A 15,991-nucleotide genomic window follows, 5' to 3' on the forward strand; every position below is an offset into this window, starting at 1 on the left:
TCTACATTCAGTGTACTAAACGTACCTTTAGTGGGGTGGTACACAAATTATATTAAATTTTTGGAATTTTATTCCAAATTCTTCTTATTTATATTTTAAAAAAAAAAAAACTTAAAAGGATGTTTGGTTCTACTGTATTCAGGGTGTTTTTTGTTTTTAGTTTCTAAAAACTATGGGCCCCACCAGTAAGGTATTGTTTTTAGTTTTCTAAAAAACTGAATCCATATTCTACAATACTGAACAAAAAACTGAATACACATTTTGCCATTTTGGGTATTTTTAGGATGCAAAAAAGGAATAAGAAAAAGAATAGAAAAAGAAAGAGTTCAATGCCATTTTGTGAAAAATGAAATCAAGTGGGGCCATGCATGTTGGCAACCAAAGTAGGGTGGTTGTGATTTTTTTTTTTTTATTAAAGAAATTGAGGGGGAAAAAAAGTGAAATAGTGCAAAGGGAAACAAAAAAACAGCTATATGAGAAAACGAGTGCCAAACAAAAAATGGGTAAAATTGTCCTAGACAATTAGTTTCAAATACAATTTTTAGAAAACAATTTTCTACATTTGAAAACAAAAAAAAAAACTTGGTGACCCGAACAAGCTCTAATCCATTATAAACTTGTAATTTTTATGATAACTTTTCTTCCAAACTAGTTTGGAGGAATTTTCTCTAACCCATTACATACTAATTTATAAAACTATCTACATGTATCACTTAAACAAGTTACATAATTTATTTAAAAAGTTATATGACTAAAAAGTTAAAAATTTTCAGACTCCTATTATTGTCATTAGGGTCGGATTGGTATTAGGGTGGAAAACCTACTAAACGAGGAGGTGGTATTACATGCACATCGAGTGCATGTATCCCCCTTCACATGGGGTGGACCCCACATAAGAGGGGAGATACATGCACTTGATGCATGGTAAATTTTTTCTTAAATTAGACCTACAACCTATATCTCACACTCCTATAATGAGTTCCACTTCAAATGTGAAAATCTTTGAAGATAAAAAACGTACTCCGGCTGTGGACTACACAATTATCAATGTCAATTAATTTGACTTAGAAGAGATTATGATGTGAAAGCTTTTTTTTTTTTTAAGGCCACATTAGTTTTCGGAGTTACATTAGTTTTTTAAAGCCTAACTAGGCTAACTTTACTTTACTTTTCTATGTTTTTTAAAGCTACTATAATTAACTATCGAAATATATTTTGTTTGCTATCAGATTTTTCATTAACCTTTTTAGCTTATTTGATTGTGTATGGTTTTTTAAAGTTAATTTTTTTTCCCCCTAAGTATAAGTGTATAACCATATCTTAATTAACCAAATTTCAACACCTAATACTCAAAACTAAACGTCAAATAAACTAAATCTGCTTGTAAAATATACTGTCCAAACAGAAAGAGAATGTGAACAGATAAATTTCATATACATTGTCCAAATTACCATCTATCATATCAAATTTTGTTAGCATGATTTGACCGTAGAGAAATCAAACAAACAGCTACAGCCCAAATATTGCAAGCTTTTTGAAATTTAAACTGAACATAAAAAAGTTTTTAGATAAAGATTGTCATTTTTGGCTATACTTATTTGTCTGTTTCGGAAAAAAAAAAAAAAAGGCCCTATACACGTAATTATGTACGGTGAGTTGTGCTCCTTCGGCGTTTTTTCCTAGTCCTATGTTCTCTGTTTCTTGAAATTGCCCACTCCTCCATTAATGTCAAATCCTTACAAGGTTTTGTAAGAAAGAAGTGCTTGTTTTTTAGCAAGTGATATGAAAGGTCCACGCTCCATGCAAATTCAAAATCTAAAGGTAATTGATCACAACTTTAAAAGCGCCAAATAAAGTTTTTTCAATCAATTGGGCTGTATTTATCAATTCCTTAAAATTGAATAGATATACTAGGAAATGTTGTTCAATAAGTCATACTACTCGTTTCGTCATAAATTGTTAATCCTTATCTATTTTATGATGTCCCAAATTATCGTATTGTTTCTAAAATTAGAAGCCACTAGTTTACTAATTTTTCTATGTTTAAAATGCAAATTACACTCCTAAAGTTTGGATTTTATACCCTGAAATTTCAGAATTTAGAATTTACCTCCTGAAATTTGGGAGTGTTTAGATTTTACACTTTGACGTTTTAGAATTCGGATTTTACCCCCTAAAGTTTGGGAGTGTTTGGATTTAACAGCCTCAAATTTTGAAACTTTAGGGTGTAAAATATAAACACCCCAAATTTTAGGGATTTAAAATTCAAACACCCCTAAAATTTAGGAGGTAAAATCCAAATTCTAAAATTTATGGTGTAAAATCTAAACATTCCTAAACTCCACGGATGAAATCTAAATTCTAAAACTTCAGGGTGCAAAATTCAAACACCTCAAATTTTAGGGGTGTAATTTGCAATTTATTATTTTTCAATTACACCCTTGCTTTATCTTTAGGATCATTTAAAAAGAAAAGAAAAAATCCCAACAAACAGATGGCAATAGTTAGGAGTATTTTTTTAGATTTCATTTAAAAAAAATTTCAAACAATTTGAGATGGAGGGAGTATCTCTTAATAGTTTTTTGCTTAGCAAAAAAAGAAAAAAGAGATAGAGACAGATTTCTTTGTTTTTGTTCCTTATTTAGTTTCAAATTACACATGCACAACTGGAGAAAGCATTCATGTACCATAAAAGGGAAGACAACCTAAAACTTTGAGTAATATTTTAATATGTACCATAAAAGATAATTCATCAACTTTGAATCATCTTTTGTCATCATTATTTTGAAAGTTTGTAATAATTAGAATATGTTCTTCAATCTACAGCCATTGCTTTTCCTTTTTCCTTTTTATGTTAAAAAATCATGAAATCATTATTAAACAGTACTACTCCACGTTGCATATTCTTTCCTACCTTTATAGTTTTTACCTACACGAAGGAATATACGTTTAGAAAGGCATCGAGTTGAAAAGAATGCCCTGCCCGGAAATCCTGGAAGGAATCTTGAAATTTAGCTAGCATTGACATTGAGGGATCAAATAAAAAAAATATATATAATCAATCCATGAATTTCTCAAAATTTACATTTAATAAATTTTTTTTAAAAAAACAGTATAATATTATTTAAAGTTAAAGGTAAGTGTAACAAAATATATATATATATATATATTATTGATATCCTTAACTATAAGTAGGATCTGTTTGGATACCACTTATTACTGAAAATTGAAAATTGAAAATACTGTAGTAAAATAATTTTTAAATGTGTGAATAGTACCGTGAGACTCAGTTTTAATGAAAATTTTGTTAAAAAAGAGGTCTGTGGTTCTCGTGAACAGTGCACGAGACTCATTGACAAACACCCATTGCAGAAAAACGCCAAATGCTAGAGTTTTCATCGTAATTCAAACATACACTTAGGTGGCGTTTGGATACAGATTATTTTGCATTTGCGTTTTGTGTTTTCTGCTTTTTTTTTTTCCACGCGTTTTGCTTTAGGGGACAATTATCACTGTTCACACACTATTCATGGGACCCACATATACTTTATTCAGAAAAAATATTAAAAATGAGCTTCACAGTACTATTCACACATTTAAAAATTATTTTGTTACAGTGTTTTCAGTTTTCAGCAAAATAAGTTGTATCCAAACGGATCCTTAGTTTCCGTTTGGATACCAATGAAAATTGAAAATTATTTCACTATTTAGCCTATTTTTGTTACTATTTATAGGTCCCACTGCACTTTTTGGTACTATTTATGGGCCCACTATACTATTTTAACTAAATTTTACATTTATCTACGGTACTTTCAGCAAATTTTCAGTTTTAATAAAATAAACGGTATACAAATAGGCTCTTAATGTCGTCTCTCCTCCTTTATTATATTTAGTTTATTTTCATAAGTGTAAATTGTCTCCACCATGCATGTCCCATCCCTACTTACTTCACTTTGTCTCTATGCAATTTTTCCAACCTCAAAAAAGAGAGTATCCATGATTTGATCTTGTCATATCTGGTTGCCATCCCTAAAAATGGATGTTGTTGTTGTTGTTGTTGTTTTTTTTTTTTTTTTCATTGGAGACTGCTCTAGTCTCATTTCAATCTTATTTATGAAATATGAGTTGGTGGCCAGTACAAAACTACAAATGTTAATTTGACTATAAATAATAACATGATTAATCAATTTATTAATATTGTTGAGCAAGCTGGCTATCAGCATCACCATGATATATCTAGTGAGAATTATTCTTAGACAAAAAAAATTAGTTGTTACCATATCCAAAGCAAGAGACCTACAAAACAAAAATACTCTATCACATTCTTAGCATTTCATTCTATGTTTTACCAATTGTAACTTGTCATACACCTTTTTTTCCCCCTCATAAATGGTGGCAAAGCCACATGGAGGCTTTTTTTTTTTTTTTTTTTTTAATTTTTTAAGTTCCTTATGCTAATATATATTGATATATTTACAAGTAATCTTCAAGTAAAATAGCACTTAGAGTATAATTGGTAAAAAATACATGCCAATTAAAGAAATAACAAAGATAATGACTTCAAATAGAATATAATGGAGGAAAAGAATACATGTAGCTAATCATGAATAATCTATTTAGGATCAATAACTAATTTCAAAAAATTTGGAACTAAAGCTTTATTGTTGTTGTGTTTATATTCTTGTTACTCTAAGAGCATTCACATCAAAGATGTGAAAAATGCTAAATCCTAATTTTAGCTCTCATCCCCTTAAAATATCATCTGCATCAAGCATGATATTCTTAATTTTTTTTCATATTTACTACAGTAGGGTGTCATCTTTGACACCCTACTGTAGCAAGTTGTTAGAGTTTTTTCTTATTACGTATTATTTTTCTTTCTCTCTCTCTCACTCTCTCTTGTGTAGTGCCTCTCTCCACTGCTTTCCTCTCTCTTTCTCTTTCTCTATGCCTCTTCGTCTCTTTTTGACTCTCGATCTCCACTTCAACAACGATGAGTGACGTGACGACGAGGACGATGCCGCCATTGCTGTTTTTCCAAGGGCCTCGTCAAAGGTGTCGTGGATGTGTTCCCTGAATGTAGCTTCCACTGCCAGTGCCACGTTGGACATGAGACGCTCTGGGTATGGATGGGTTGATCGGGGTTTGTTGGTGGTGGGTGTGGGTTGATTTGTAGATGCTAGGTTGATTCCATGGTGTGGATTGATTTGTGGGTGCCGAGTTGATTTGTGGGTCTGGGTTGATTCGGTGGTTGGTTGTGGGTTGTGCCGTGGGTTGTTGGGTGTTGAGGTTGTAGGTTCTCGATCTCTCTTTGGTGGGTGTGGGTTGATTGATTCGGTGGTTGGTTGTGGTTTTGTTGCGGGTGGTGGCTTGGGTGGTGACATTGAGTGGGTGGTGGCTGGCGGTGGCCATGAGGGGTAGGTTGGTTGTTTTTGCTTGGAGAAGAGAGACACACACAGAGAAAGAGAGAAAGAGATGTCTCATGGAGACAAAAAAAAAAAAAAAAAAAGGAATTATAAATAATAAATAAATAATATTTTAATGAAGTGGAAAAAATAAAACTTTTAATGTTTGGTGTATTATAAAGTGGAGTGTTAAAATAGATAAAGTAGTGTTTTGAGTTTTTTTTTTTTTTTTTTTGAGATCTTAAATGTTATATATTTTGACATATTTAACGTGAAAGCTCTAAGCATATCTATAGATAACTTCCAAAAAAAAATCAAGTCATAATTGTGTCAAAATGTATGTTATTAGATGATATATATTAGAACTGACTTAATCACAACATTTGTCTAATATGTCATTAGTAAATATTAAAGAAAGTGTTTTATTTATTTATTTATACTTTTCACATGGCTTATAAATCATTGATAATATGTTACGTGATTTAAGAAAAAAATATTTATTTATATAATTTCAAAAATATAAGAACATGCACATATATAATAATAACACAGCCATAAAATTAAGGTCAATCAAGGCCTCCCCAAAATTTTTTTTTGGTTCCGCCATTGTTCATAAAGTAACCAAATTTTAAAATGAAAAGAAAAAAAGATACATTATATATTATTTTTGGTGGAGAATTAAATGGAATACTGAAAATTATTCTATACTCTCTTTTTTTTGAGGATGATTTGTATTCTATACTTCTATATGTAAAATAGTAAAATTTCCCTCCAATAACCAGCCCATAGGGAAATTCACAATTTGGGCCAATGGACAAGTATTTGTAATTAGATTGGACCCACATCCATATTGCAGCGTTCGTGACTCAGGGCATTTAGCCCAAGGCAGAGATTGTTAGGATCCAATTCCTCTTGTTTTTTGGGTTTTGTTCAGTATAATTTTTCATCTCATTCAACCAAGACTGTAAATTTTGCAGACACATTTTATTTCATTTTTTGCGGTGAACATCTCTCTCTCTCTCGTTATTTCTATTATTTATCTCTCAAGTGAAATTACAAAAACCCATGTCATAGACCACCGAAGGGTGTGGTCTAGTGTTCTTGGGTGATGCACAAAATGCGCTGAGTGTGAGGTCCAAGGTTCAAGTCCAAATATAGACTCACTTGAGTTACCTCCCTCAACAGCTCAAGATTCACTAGTGTCCCTTGTAGGGCTGGGAAGTTATGGCTCATCGTGGTCCCCTTGCAAAAAGAAAAAGAAAAAAAAGAAAAAACCCATGTCATAGGCCTTCACTCACATTACAGAATTCAGATACCAACTAGTATATAAAACAAGATAAAATTCGTTAACATTATATCTTTCGCAACTCTATAAGGAGAGAAGACTATTTCATAACCTATTAGTCAAAAATAAAATAGAGAGGTGAAAATTGCCCTTTGTTTGATTTAGTTTAGTGGGACCAATCAGACCAATGTTGTTGAAGATTTTCTTGTTGATACAATCACAAGTCACAAGTAAGTTACTAGCGTGCAAACTCTTCTTACAGTCGAGTAAGATTAGATTAGATTTTATATTATTTAAATTCAATAGTTGGGAGAGATCAAAATTTTGCATGTTTAATTTTTTTTTTTTTTACACACAATTCTTTATATATATATATATATATATATTTTTTTTTTAGAAACGATTCTTTTTATATAGTTTTATATATAATAAATTATTACAATGAACTTGTCTATAGTATGGTTGCTGTAGGGTCTCAATTTACAGTCCAAACCCAAAACATATGAGATATTGGCCCAATGAGCTTAATACAATAAATTGGTAGAGAGTGAGTCGAAGAACTAGGCCCTAATGAGTTGAACAACGGCTAGTAAAAAGATTATAATATCAATAGATTTTCAGTCCGAGGAGGTCACACTTGTATATATTGATCACAGTTGAATACAAAGACAATTTAGATTGCTATAATCTTGTTTCTTTTTCTTTTTTTTTTTTCTTTTTTTTTCCTCAGGGAGGGTTTCTCACATTATATAGCTCCCTTTGGAGTATCTTGGTTTTACACTTATTGATCATCTGAGCCTTCACTTGAGTACCTGTCTTATCAGACATCATCTCTGGCTTTCTGTGAGTTGTGGTAGCCAAGGTAACACTGTTCAGAGGTCTTCTCCACATAAATGTGACCAGAAAAGTAACTGCCATGCATTTAATGCGGTAGCAGTAGTTTTCCCCTAGATATTTTTGGTCTTCCTTCCTTCTTGTATGTTCATGAAGCATGTTCCTATCGTTCCAGCTTCTTGGAGGGTCATTCTATTTACTGGAATACATATTTAAGCTGCACACGCCACATCCGAGGAGTAATTCCTCCTCGGACTACCTTTCATTCGTTCTTTACTAATGAGACTTTAAATTGGGACCTTAAATGACTATTTGCCCATTCTCGAACCATTCAGCATCCTCAGACAAAAGCCCAAGACCCAACATATTATCCTAGGCCTTTATCCCATACAGTTGCCATGGGCAATAAATACCTACAAAAAAGTACGTTGGATGTGTTCCTTTAAAAAGAAAAAAAAAGTATTGGATGAGATAATAAAAAAAAAGAAAAAGAAAGTAGGTTGGAAAGACTCTAATATAAATGCCTGGTCTCAACCTCTCCGGTTCCTAAGTTAGTGCACACTCTCTATTTTAAATGAGACTAGGAGCTAAGGTCATTAAATTTTATTATGTTGTAACTATTAGACAAAGTCTTGTAATTTTATATTTTTCATTCTCAGTCCATGTAATCTTAAATTTGATGAAATAAAGATGCGTTTCAATTTTGTTTTAGTTTTCTTGTTTTTATACCTTAAATAAACAAGTGATGAACTGACAACTTTAAACATAAAATTTTCGAGATCTAAAGGGTTATATGTTGATGGTTGAGTCATCACATTGTTTTTCATTTGATCTCATTATGGCGTGGTTCTTACAATATGTCAAATTAAGTAATGCATTTTATCTTAGCATTGAATAAGAGATACATAGTTTAATCATTGCTTATACCAAAATCTAATTAGTGTCTTGATCTAATATTAAACAATTATCATAAAGCATACACCACATGTTTGAATAACTAACGATATATTATATCAATTTTTTGTCAATGTATTTCCAATGAAAAATACATAGATAAATGGAACCATGACTTGGAGTCAAGGGAGTGGCTCTGCTACTCGCTGTGTGTGGCAGCTCTGACTTTTGACTCTACTGCCTTACCACTAAGAATTTTTGTTTAAAACTTTTTGAAAGACCATGTTTGTTTTGGGTAAAATATGTTAATTTGTCTTTATTTTTTTTAGCTTTATTATTAGTAATTTTTGTTGTTAGGCTAATTTTTTATGCTTGTATATTTTGTTTTAGATTTAATCTATTAATTTCTATGGCCTTTAAAAGGTAGAAAATGCTAAAACTACAAAATTTTTATAAATTACTGATATGGTGAGTAGTTATTGGTAAATAAAAAGTTATGCAAGTGTATGAAATAATAAAAATTTGCTACCTCAATGGTTTGTAAAAATATTGTAAAAAAGTTTGTGACTATAACATTACTTTTAAAATAATTGATGGCATTGTTAAGAGGGAGAAAGTGTAATTTTATTGAACAAAATTGTTAAAATTAATACCTATAAATATACTAACATTTTTATATAGCTTCGTCCATGTGTGTATATATAAGTTTTTGGATAAAATTTAGTTACAAAATTGGTTGTACCCTAAAATTACAACTTTACTCAATATTTTTTTATTGGAGGTGAATTTTGACAAACTCATCATTGGATTACATCTTCTTCTTATATCCTCCATACTTGCAAAATTTCTAGAAAATTAAAGATCAATAACTATGTCATCAATAAATTGTTTAAATTACAAGTTTTTATAATTTAAAATTATGCATAAAATATAAACTTATAAATCATATAGTAAATAATATTCGATTGATATGAAATTTGACATGTGTATTAAAAGTTTAAAAAATATGCAATTCAACGATTAGATTTTCAAAATATAATAATATTTATTTTATTTAATAAGATTGTACCCTTAAGTTACAATCAATTTTGTAACTAAATTTTACCCTAAATTTTTAGTATATATAAATTATTAAAAATTATAAATTACAAAGCTTATGTTGGTGAACATCTGGCATTATTAAAATTTAAAAAAAAAAAAAAAAAACACTAGAAAATCCAAAACCAACCAAATCGAATCCTTCCCTCTCTTCTCTCTCTCCTCACTCATAAAAACACACTCCCAAACCAACCTCTTCTCTTTTTGTCTCTCATTTGTCTATCTGTCACTGCCTCCAACCCCAATTCCCTAAAGCAACCAAACTTTCCACCCTGACGGACTACTCAAGGAGACTTGTCAAAAATATATTTTTCATTTGACCGGCGGGCCAGCCAATCTCCCGCCAAAAGCCCATGACCCGACCTCGACCCCGAACCCCCGAATCCGAATCAGAAACCCGAAACCCCACCGGCGGAGGAGCCACCGCCATGCGACTCATAGTGCCTCTACAAGGCGTCGTTCAAGGCCGAGGCGGCCTAATCTTGGGCTCTCTAATCCCCTGTGCTCTCTTCTACTTCTTCCAGCTCTACCTCAAACGACACCGTTCTCCCAAACCCGGTTCCAACCCTACTTCCCCTTCTCAATCCTCGTCTAACCTCTCCGACCTCCAGCGCTCCTCGTCTCGATCCAATTTGTCCTCTCGGGGCTCCATTGGACCCGTCCAGGTCTCCTCTCGGGCCAGCTCGATTGCCAAACCGAACGACTCGCCGTATTATATCGGGTTGGATAGAGTCTCGGGGGATCCGTACGACAGGTTGGATAACCCGAATGGAATTATCCAGCTCGGCTTGTCCGAAAACAGAGTCAGTATTTTACTGTTTTGACCTTTTTTTGATTAATTGTTTTTGTGGTAATGGTTATTCTTTTGTTTTTGGCGATTGTATTGTAGCTGTGTTTTGATTTGATTGAGAAATGGCTTTCGGAGAATACGAAGGACTCAGTAATGGGAAGGGACGGTGCTGATTTGAGTATTGGTGGAATCGCGCCGTACCAGCCGTCCGATGGATTGATGGAGTTTAAAGTGGTAAAAGTGAATTGCCTTTTTATTCATGCAGTTTCTTGAATGCCATGTACACTTTTGCTTGTTTAGATTTATAATAAATGAAAATAAGCTTTGATTATTGAACAACAATTAAAAAAGAAGAAGCTTAGATTAGTGATAATTTTTTTTTTTTTTCATTTATTTTTTGTCCATGCATTTTGCTTTTGGATTGCATGAGCATAAACTACTTAGCCCGTCAAGGATGAATGCCTCTAGATTACCTGGCAATGTGGGGTCAGTTGGTGGTAGGTTTTATTGGCTAGAGGCGAGTCCAAAGGGCCCTTCTTTAGAAAGGTTCTCTACGTTATTTAAAAAAAAAAAAAAAAAATTCATGTCCATGTATTTTACTGGTGGTGACATTCATGACAGTTGTATTTCTGTACACAAGTGACCAACCAATTATGTAATTGGAGATAGGAATTGAGTTTGTGTTCGTGTTTGTTAGAATTATGGTTAAATGATTAAATTCATTGTTTCCTAACAGCTTAAGCATTTGGGATTAGTGATAATTTGTCTGTGTTATTATTTTTAACATTTTTTTTTTCCTGGACTTTGCAGGCTATGGCAGGTTTCATGTCTCAGGTCATGGGAAGAGCTGTCTCATTTGACCCATCGCAGATGGTGTTAACGGCTGGGGCAACTCCTGCTCTTGAGATACTATGTTTCTGCTTGGCTGACCCTGGGAATGCATTTCTTGTCCCCACGCCTTATTATCCTGGGTAAGTTTCTGTGAATAAAACCGTTTTTTGAATCACTAAGAAGCACCCCCTTCTTTGATTTTTTGATGCTCAAATGTACTGTGGAAGTTAATTAAGAATATGATCTGCAGTTTTGACAGGGATATGAGATGGCGAACTGGAGTGGAACTAATACCAGTTCACTGTCGTAGCACTGACAACTTCATTATAAGTATCACTGCTCTTGATCAAGCATTTAATCAGACAAGAAAACGAGGAATTAAAGTTCGCGGGATTCTCATCTCCAATCCTTCAAATCCTGTTGGCAATTTGCTACCACGGGAAACCCTGTACAATCTATTGGACTTTGCCCGAGAGAAGAATATCCATATTGTCTCTGATGAAATATTTGCAGGGTCTATGTATGGAAGCGAGGAGTTTGTGAGCATGGCTGAAATTCTTGACATGGAAGATATTGACAAAAACAGAATTCATATAGTATATGGTCTGTCGAAAGACCTCGCTCTTCCCGGATTTAGAGTGGGGGTTATCTATTCCTTTAATGAGAGTGTTTTAGTTGCTGCTAAAAAGTTAACAAGGTTTTCTTCCATTTCTGCTCCAACCCAGCGGCTACTAATTTCAATGGTTTCAGATACGAGATTCATTCAGGAATACATTGAGACCAACAAGAAGAGGATACGGGAAATGCATGATCTGTTTGTGGAAGGTTTAAAACAATTAGGAATCAAGTGTGCACAGAGTTGTGCTGGTTTATACTGTTGGGCTGATATGAGTGGATTAATTAGCTTTTATAGTGAGAAAGGGGAACTTGAATTATGGGACAAGCTGTTGAATATTGCTAAGATCAATGTAACTCCTGGGTCTGCTTGTCATTGCATAGAACCAGGATGGTTCCGGTGTTGTTTTACTACTTTATCCCAAGAGGATGTTGTTATAGTTATAGAACGGATCAGGAAAGTTGCTGAAACTTGTAAAATTTCAAGTTAAATTACTATGAATTATTTATATTTGTGCTGATTGCCATGTTCTATTAGAAGTAAATTTCTCAATTGTTTCGGAAAGGGTTGTAGACATGGATGGCTTCTCATTGATCATGAATTTGATGTCGTCTCTCTTGGAGTTCTGATAGAGTTTGAAATCTTGATACATTGCAGATTTTGTAAATTGTTTACAGCCTCAAGTCCCAGAAACAAAAACTACAATGATTTTAAGAGGGAACTATATGGTGGGAATTGACTGCAGAATTTTCATTTTCCACAAAGCATATAGAATTTCTTCTACATCAGTTTCAGTCTTGGCAAGTGCATTCCCTTCCTGTGTAATCCTTCCATCATCTTGCTGCCAGATATGAAGATGCAGCATCCAAATGCTCTGTTCTTCGTCAAATCCTGTCATTGTTGCATTCAGGCAAGATTAAAAGCTGTTTTCACATTCCTTATGCAAAATTACAGATAATTAGAAATATGACATTTGTTTTATTATTTTGTTGTCAATAGAAATCAACTTCATATGTATAATTCCGCATTCTATTTTTTATTCTCATTTTAATTAATGGAGATGGCTGTTAATTATACCTACCAATTGTTCTTTAGTAGGCTAATGCCCAGATATAGTTTCAGGTAGTTAGAGACAAGCAAATAGGAAGCAAGAGCTTGAATTTTACCATTGATAGATTCTGTTTTCTCATTTGAGCAGCCTTTCTCTGCAAACTCCTCCTCCTGCTCATCATTATCAGCTCTCCAAGTGTTGGGGCCTTCCTTACCATGACACTGCTATTGCTTTGACGATCATTATGTTTACTTTTTGGTTCCAGTGGAGCCTGGCAGTCATTTTCCAAACATCCAACCTTGTTGAGAAAGCCAGAAGTGGGTGGCAACAGTGGAAACAGGCATTCCAAGAAAGGAGCCCCTACAAGGCTTGCAGTGCCAGTTGCATAGCTGCTTGTACTACTGTCTGTTTCGGAAGCTGGTGAGGAAGGAGTTTCCAGCTCGCCTTTTTTATATTCCTCTGCTGAAATTTTCTCTACTGGAACAGCAGTAGAAATTGCTGTTACTGACACAAGGCAATTTGCTAAGAGAGAGGGAGGTGAGCTGAATGTATTATCTATCTCAAAACCGAATGTTTCGACATCTGCTTCAAATGAATCGTTACTATAGCTGTGAGAGTGCACTGAAGGCGTAGGGAAGCTGATGAGATTTGCTGGTGGGGTTAGAGTTACTGAATCTTGTGGTGGTTGTGAAAACGAGGGCAGCGGTGTGCCTGGCTTTTCCTCCCACAAGAAGGGCACTGAGGCAACAAGTTTGACTGGAGGTTTTGGAACTGGTTTAACTGAAGAAGCCTCGGGCTTCCAGTCTCTTTTAGGCATTCCTGGCCTCACTTCCCAAAGAAAAGGGACAGAAGGTGGTTGCCGAAGCTGCTTTGTGTTCGAGTTTTCTATCAATTCTTTCTCTACCATTTTGGTATTGGATCTATGCCCCCTATAGAAGTATACCAGTTTGTACCAAATATATAGAAAAAATTAGCTACTAACCTACAGTATATGCTAACTCCACCATTTTAGTGCTGGAAGATATTAGCTCATGCTAACTGCACTATCTTTGTGCGTGATGAGATTAGGTGACTTGCTTTCTATATTCTCTCTCTCTCTCTCTCTCAATGAGTAAGCTAACACCAATTGAGACCTGGTCAATTGCGGTAAACGCTCCTGGCTGGGATATATACTAATCTTGGGGGATTAGAGCCGGCGGTATTTTTGTCCAGTGATTTCCTGACCTGAAAGCATTAAATTAGAAACAAAAGGAACAACCAAATAGCCCAAGCTGATTTTGTGGTTGCTTAGCACCTAGATATCCTCCCCTGATAATCAGAATGAGAATTTTCGTGAAAAGAGTAGATCTTGTTGCATTTTTTAAGAACTTGTGGGTATATTAAAATGTAAAAGATTGAAATATATGCCTTCTTACTTATCAAAAAAAGATATACCATCCCCTTCAAAAAAAAAAAAAAAAAAAAAAAAAAAAAAAAGAAACAATATACTATCCCATGAAGTGGTACGTCCCAAGATAAAAACTTTGTAGTACTCCATATCTATCAATTTGAGAGAGTATTAGGTAAGTAAAAAAAAAAAAAAAAAATTAAACCCTATATTTTTAAATTGTATAATAATAATTTGATTATTATCATTAGATCGTTTAAATTAAAATTGATTATAAATATGCTTGTTTTTGGGTAACTTCCATTTAATTGAAATGACTTAAGTCTAGTGTCTTGTACACTAAATCCAATACGATGTGGCCACGTGTTCAACACTTGTCACATGTCCATATTGTATCAAGTCTAGTGCATATGAAGTATCGAACACTTCAGTATATATTTTTCTTTAAAAATAAAAGAAAAATAGTGTTTGATTGCTTGAAATTAAAATGGCTATACATCTGTCAATATAAACATTGGTGAGATGGGGGATATCCTCCCACCATATGTCTTTTGCATCTTAATCTTTTGCATCTTAATCTTCTGCTTTTGTTTTTGTTTTTGTTTTTGTTTTTTTCTTTTAAGAGAAAATCTTTAAAATCTTATTGTTTCTTGTGCTATCTTGGCTGCTCTCACCTCTAAATCAAATGATCAAATTAATCGGCAAATAACTCCCCATGATTAGTGTGACCACGAGGTTAAGAGGCTGAGTGTAAACACTATGCAAATGTGAGCAATAGCTTCATACTCATATATTCAGCAGTAAATGAAATTCTTTATTTAAAATCATATTCCTATAAGTATTAACAAGTTAGTTATGAATGAATTTCTAATATTAATATTAATGTAAACATCACTTGCCCAAGAACCAGTAGTCATGATACTTAAAATTTTTTATAGTATTGCGTTGAAGTTGATTTGGAAAATCTTCTCGCAAATCTTGGGTTATGGATTAAAATTTCAGATTACTATTCAACTAATCAAAATAAAGTCAGAAAAGCAAATCTACAAAAGGTCCTTGTCAACCTCAATTCAAACCATAACTTTCTCGAACCAAAATTGAAAAAATTTCACATAAATTCTATACTGCTTGGTTTTTTTTTTTTTGGGTAATTCTATAGTGCTTGGTTTTTTGGTTATAGAAACTAGGAAAAAAATAAACACATATAGATAATAGCTAGGAACAAGTATAAGGACAGGATCTTTCACTAGGAAACAGAGATCATAAAAAGTTGAAGCAGTGGGAAAAATCAGAAGAGGAATTTTGTTTCTGATCAAAACCAAACCACTATAAATTTCAATTGTACCTTCATTCTGTTAACTAGACCATGATAACAGAACTAGCATAAACATGAGAACAATATAATTAAAAGAAAAAAGAAAAAAAGAAAAGCATTTATTTAATGTAAAGAGGAAGTGTAACAATAGACAAAGGAAATATAATGGTAGGTTGCAATCTCACAACACATACTTGATGATGCTAAATATATTTACTCCAAATTAAAATTTCCTACAAGCAAATTTTGAACTGTAATCGTGAAAATCTAGCATCTACTTTCACAAACATAATCCCCCACAAACCAAGATCCATAGGATTGATTTAAACCAGTGAAATTCTTGAAGCAGCCCATTGACTAAGTGATAGCAAGCTGTGTTTCCTGTCAAATTAGTGAAAAGGTTTAAAAGTTTGAACATCTTAGCTTATACATGAGAAATTTTAACACTATTTCCCCTGGAACTAAAAATTTTACAGCCAAAAAAC

The 15,991-nt window shown here is 33.3% G+C and overlaps 2 protein-coding genes across 3 annotated transcripts; one reads left to right on the top strand and one right to left on the bottom strand.

Moving 5' to 3' along the window:
- Positions 1–9,688: 9,688 nt before the first annotated feature.
- LOC115971277 (probable aminotransferase ACS12) lies at positions 9,689–12,637 on the top strand. 2 transcript variants are annotated; one of them, XM_031091095.1, is made up of 5 exons: positions 9,689–10,319; positions 10,406–10,540; positions 11,117–11,277; positions 11,388–12,209; positions 12,411–12,637. In XM_031091095.1, the coding sequence occupies exons 1-5, from the start codon at positions 9,870–9,872 to the stop codon at positions 12,490–12,492; spliced, it is 1,650 nt and encodes a 549-aa protein (XP_030946955.1). In that variant the 5' UTR covers positions 9,689–9,869; the 3' UTR covers positions 12,493–12,637. The 2 variants fall into 2 exon arrangements, with proteins under 2 accessions (XP_030946955.1, XP_030946956.1); XM_031091096.1 differs by lacking the exon at positions 12,411–12,637 and having other exon boundaries at positions 9,690–10,319; positions 11,388–12,379.
- Positions 12,522–14,156, bottom strand: LOC115971278. The gene is made up of 2 exons (XM_031091097.1): positions 12,920–14,156; positions 12,522–12,644 (listed from the first exon to the last, which is right to left on the bottom strand). The coding sequence occupies exons 1-2, from the start codon at positions 13,709–13,711 to the stop codon at positions 12,534–12,536; spliced, it is 903 nt and encodes a 300-aa protein (XP_030946957.1). The 5' UTR covers positions 13,712–14,156; the 3' UTR covers positions 12,522–12,533.
- Positions 14,157–15,991: the final 1,835 nt, after the last annotated feature.

The sequence above is a fragment of the Quercus lobata genome, chromosome 12 (genome assembly GCF_001633185.2).
Source record: "Quercus lobata isolate SW786 chromosome 12, ValleyOak3.0 Primary Assembly, whole genome shotgun sequence".
NCBI classification, from domain to species: Eukaryota; Viridiplantae; Streptophyta; class Magnoliopsida; order Fagales; family Fagaceae; genus Quercus; species Quercus lobata.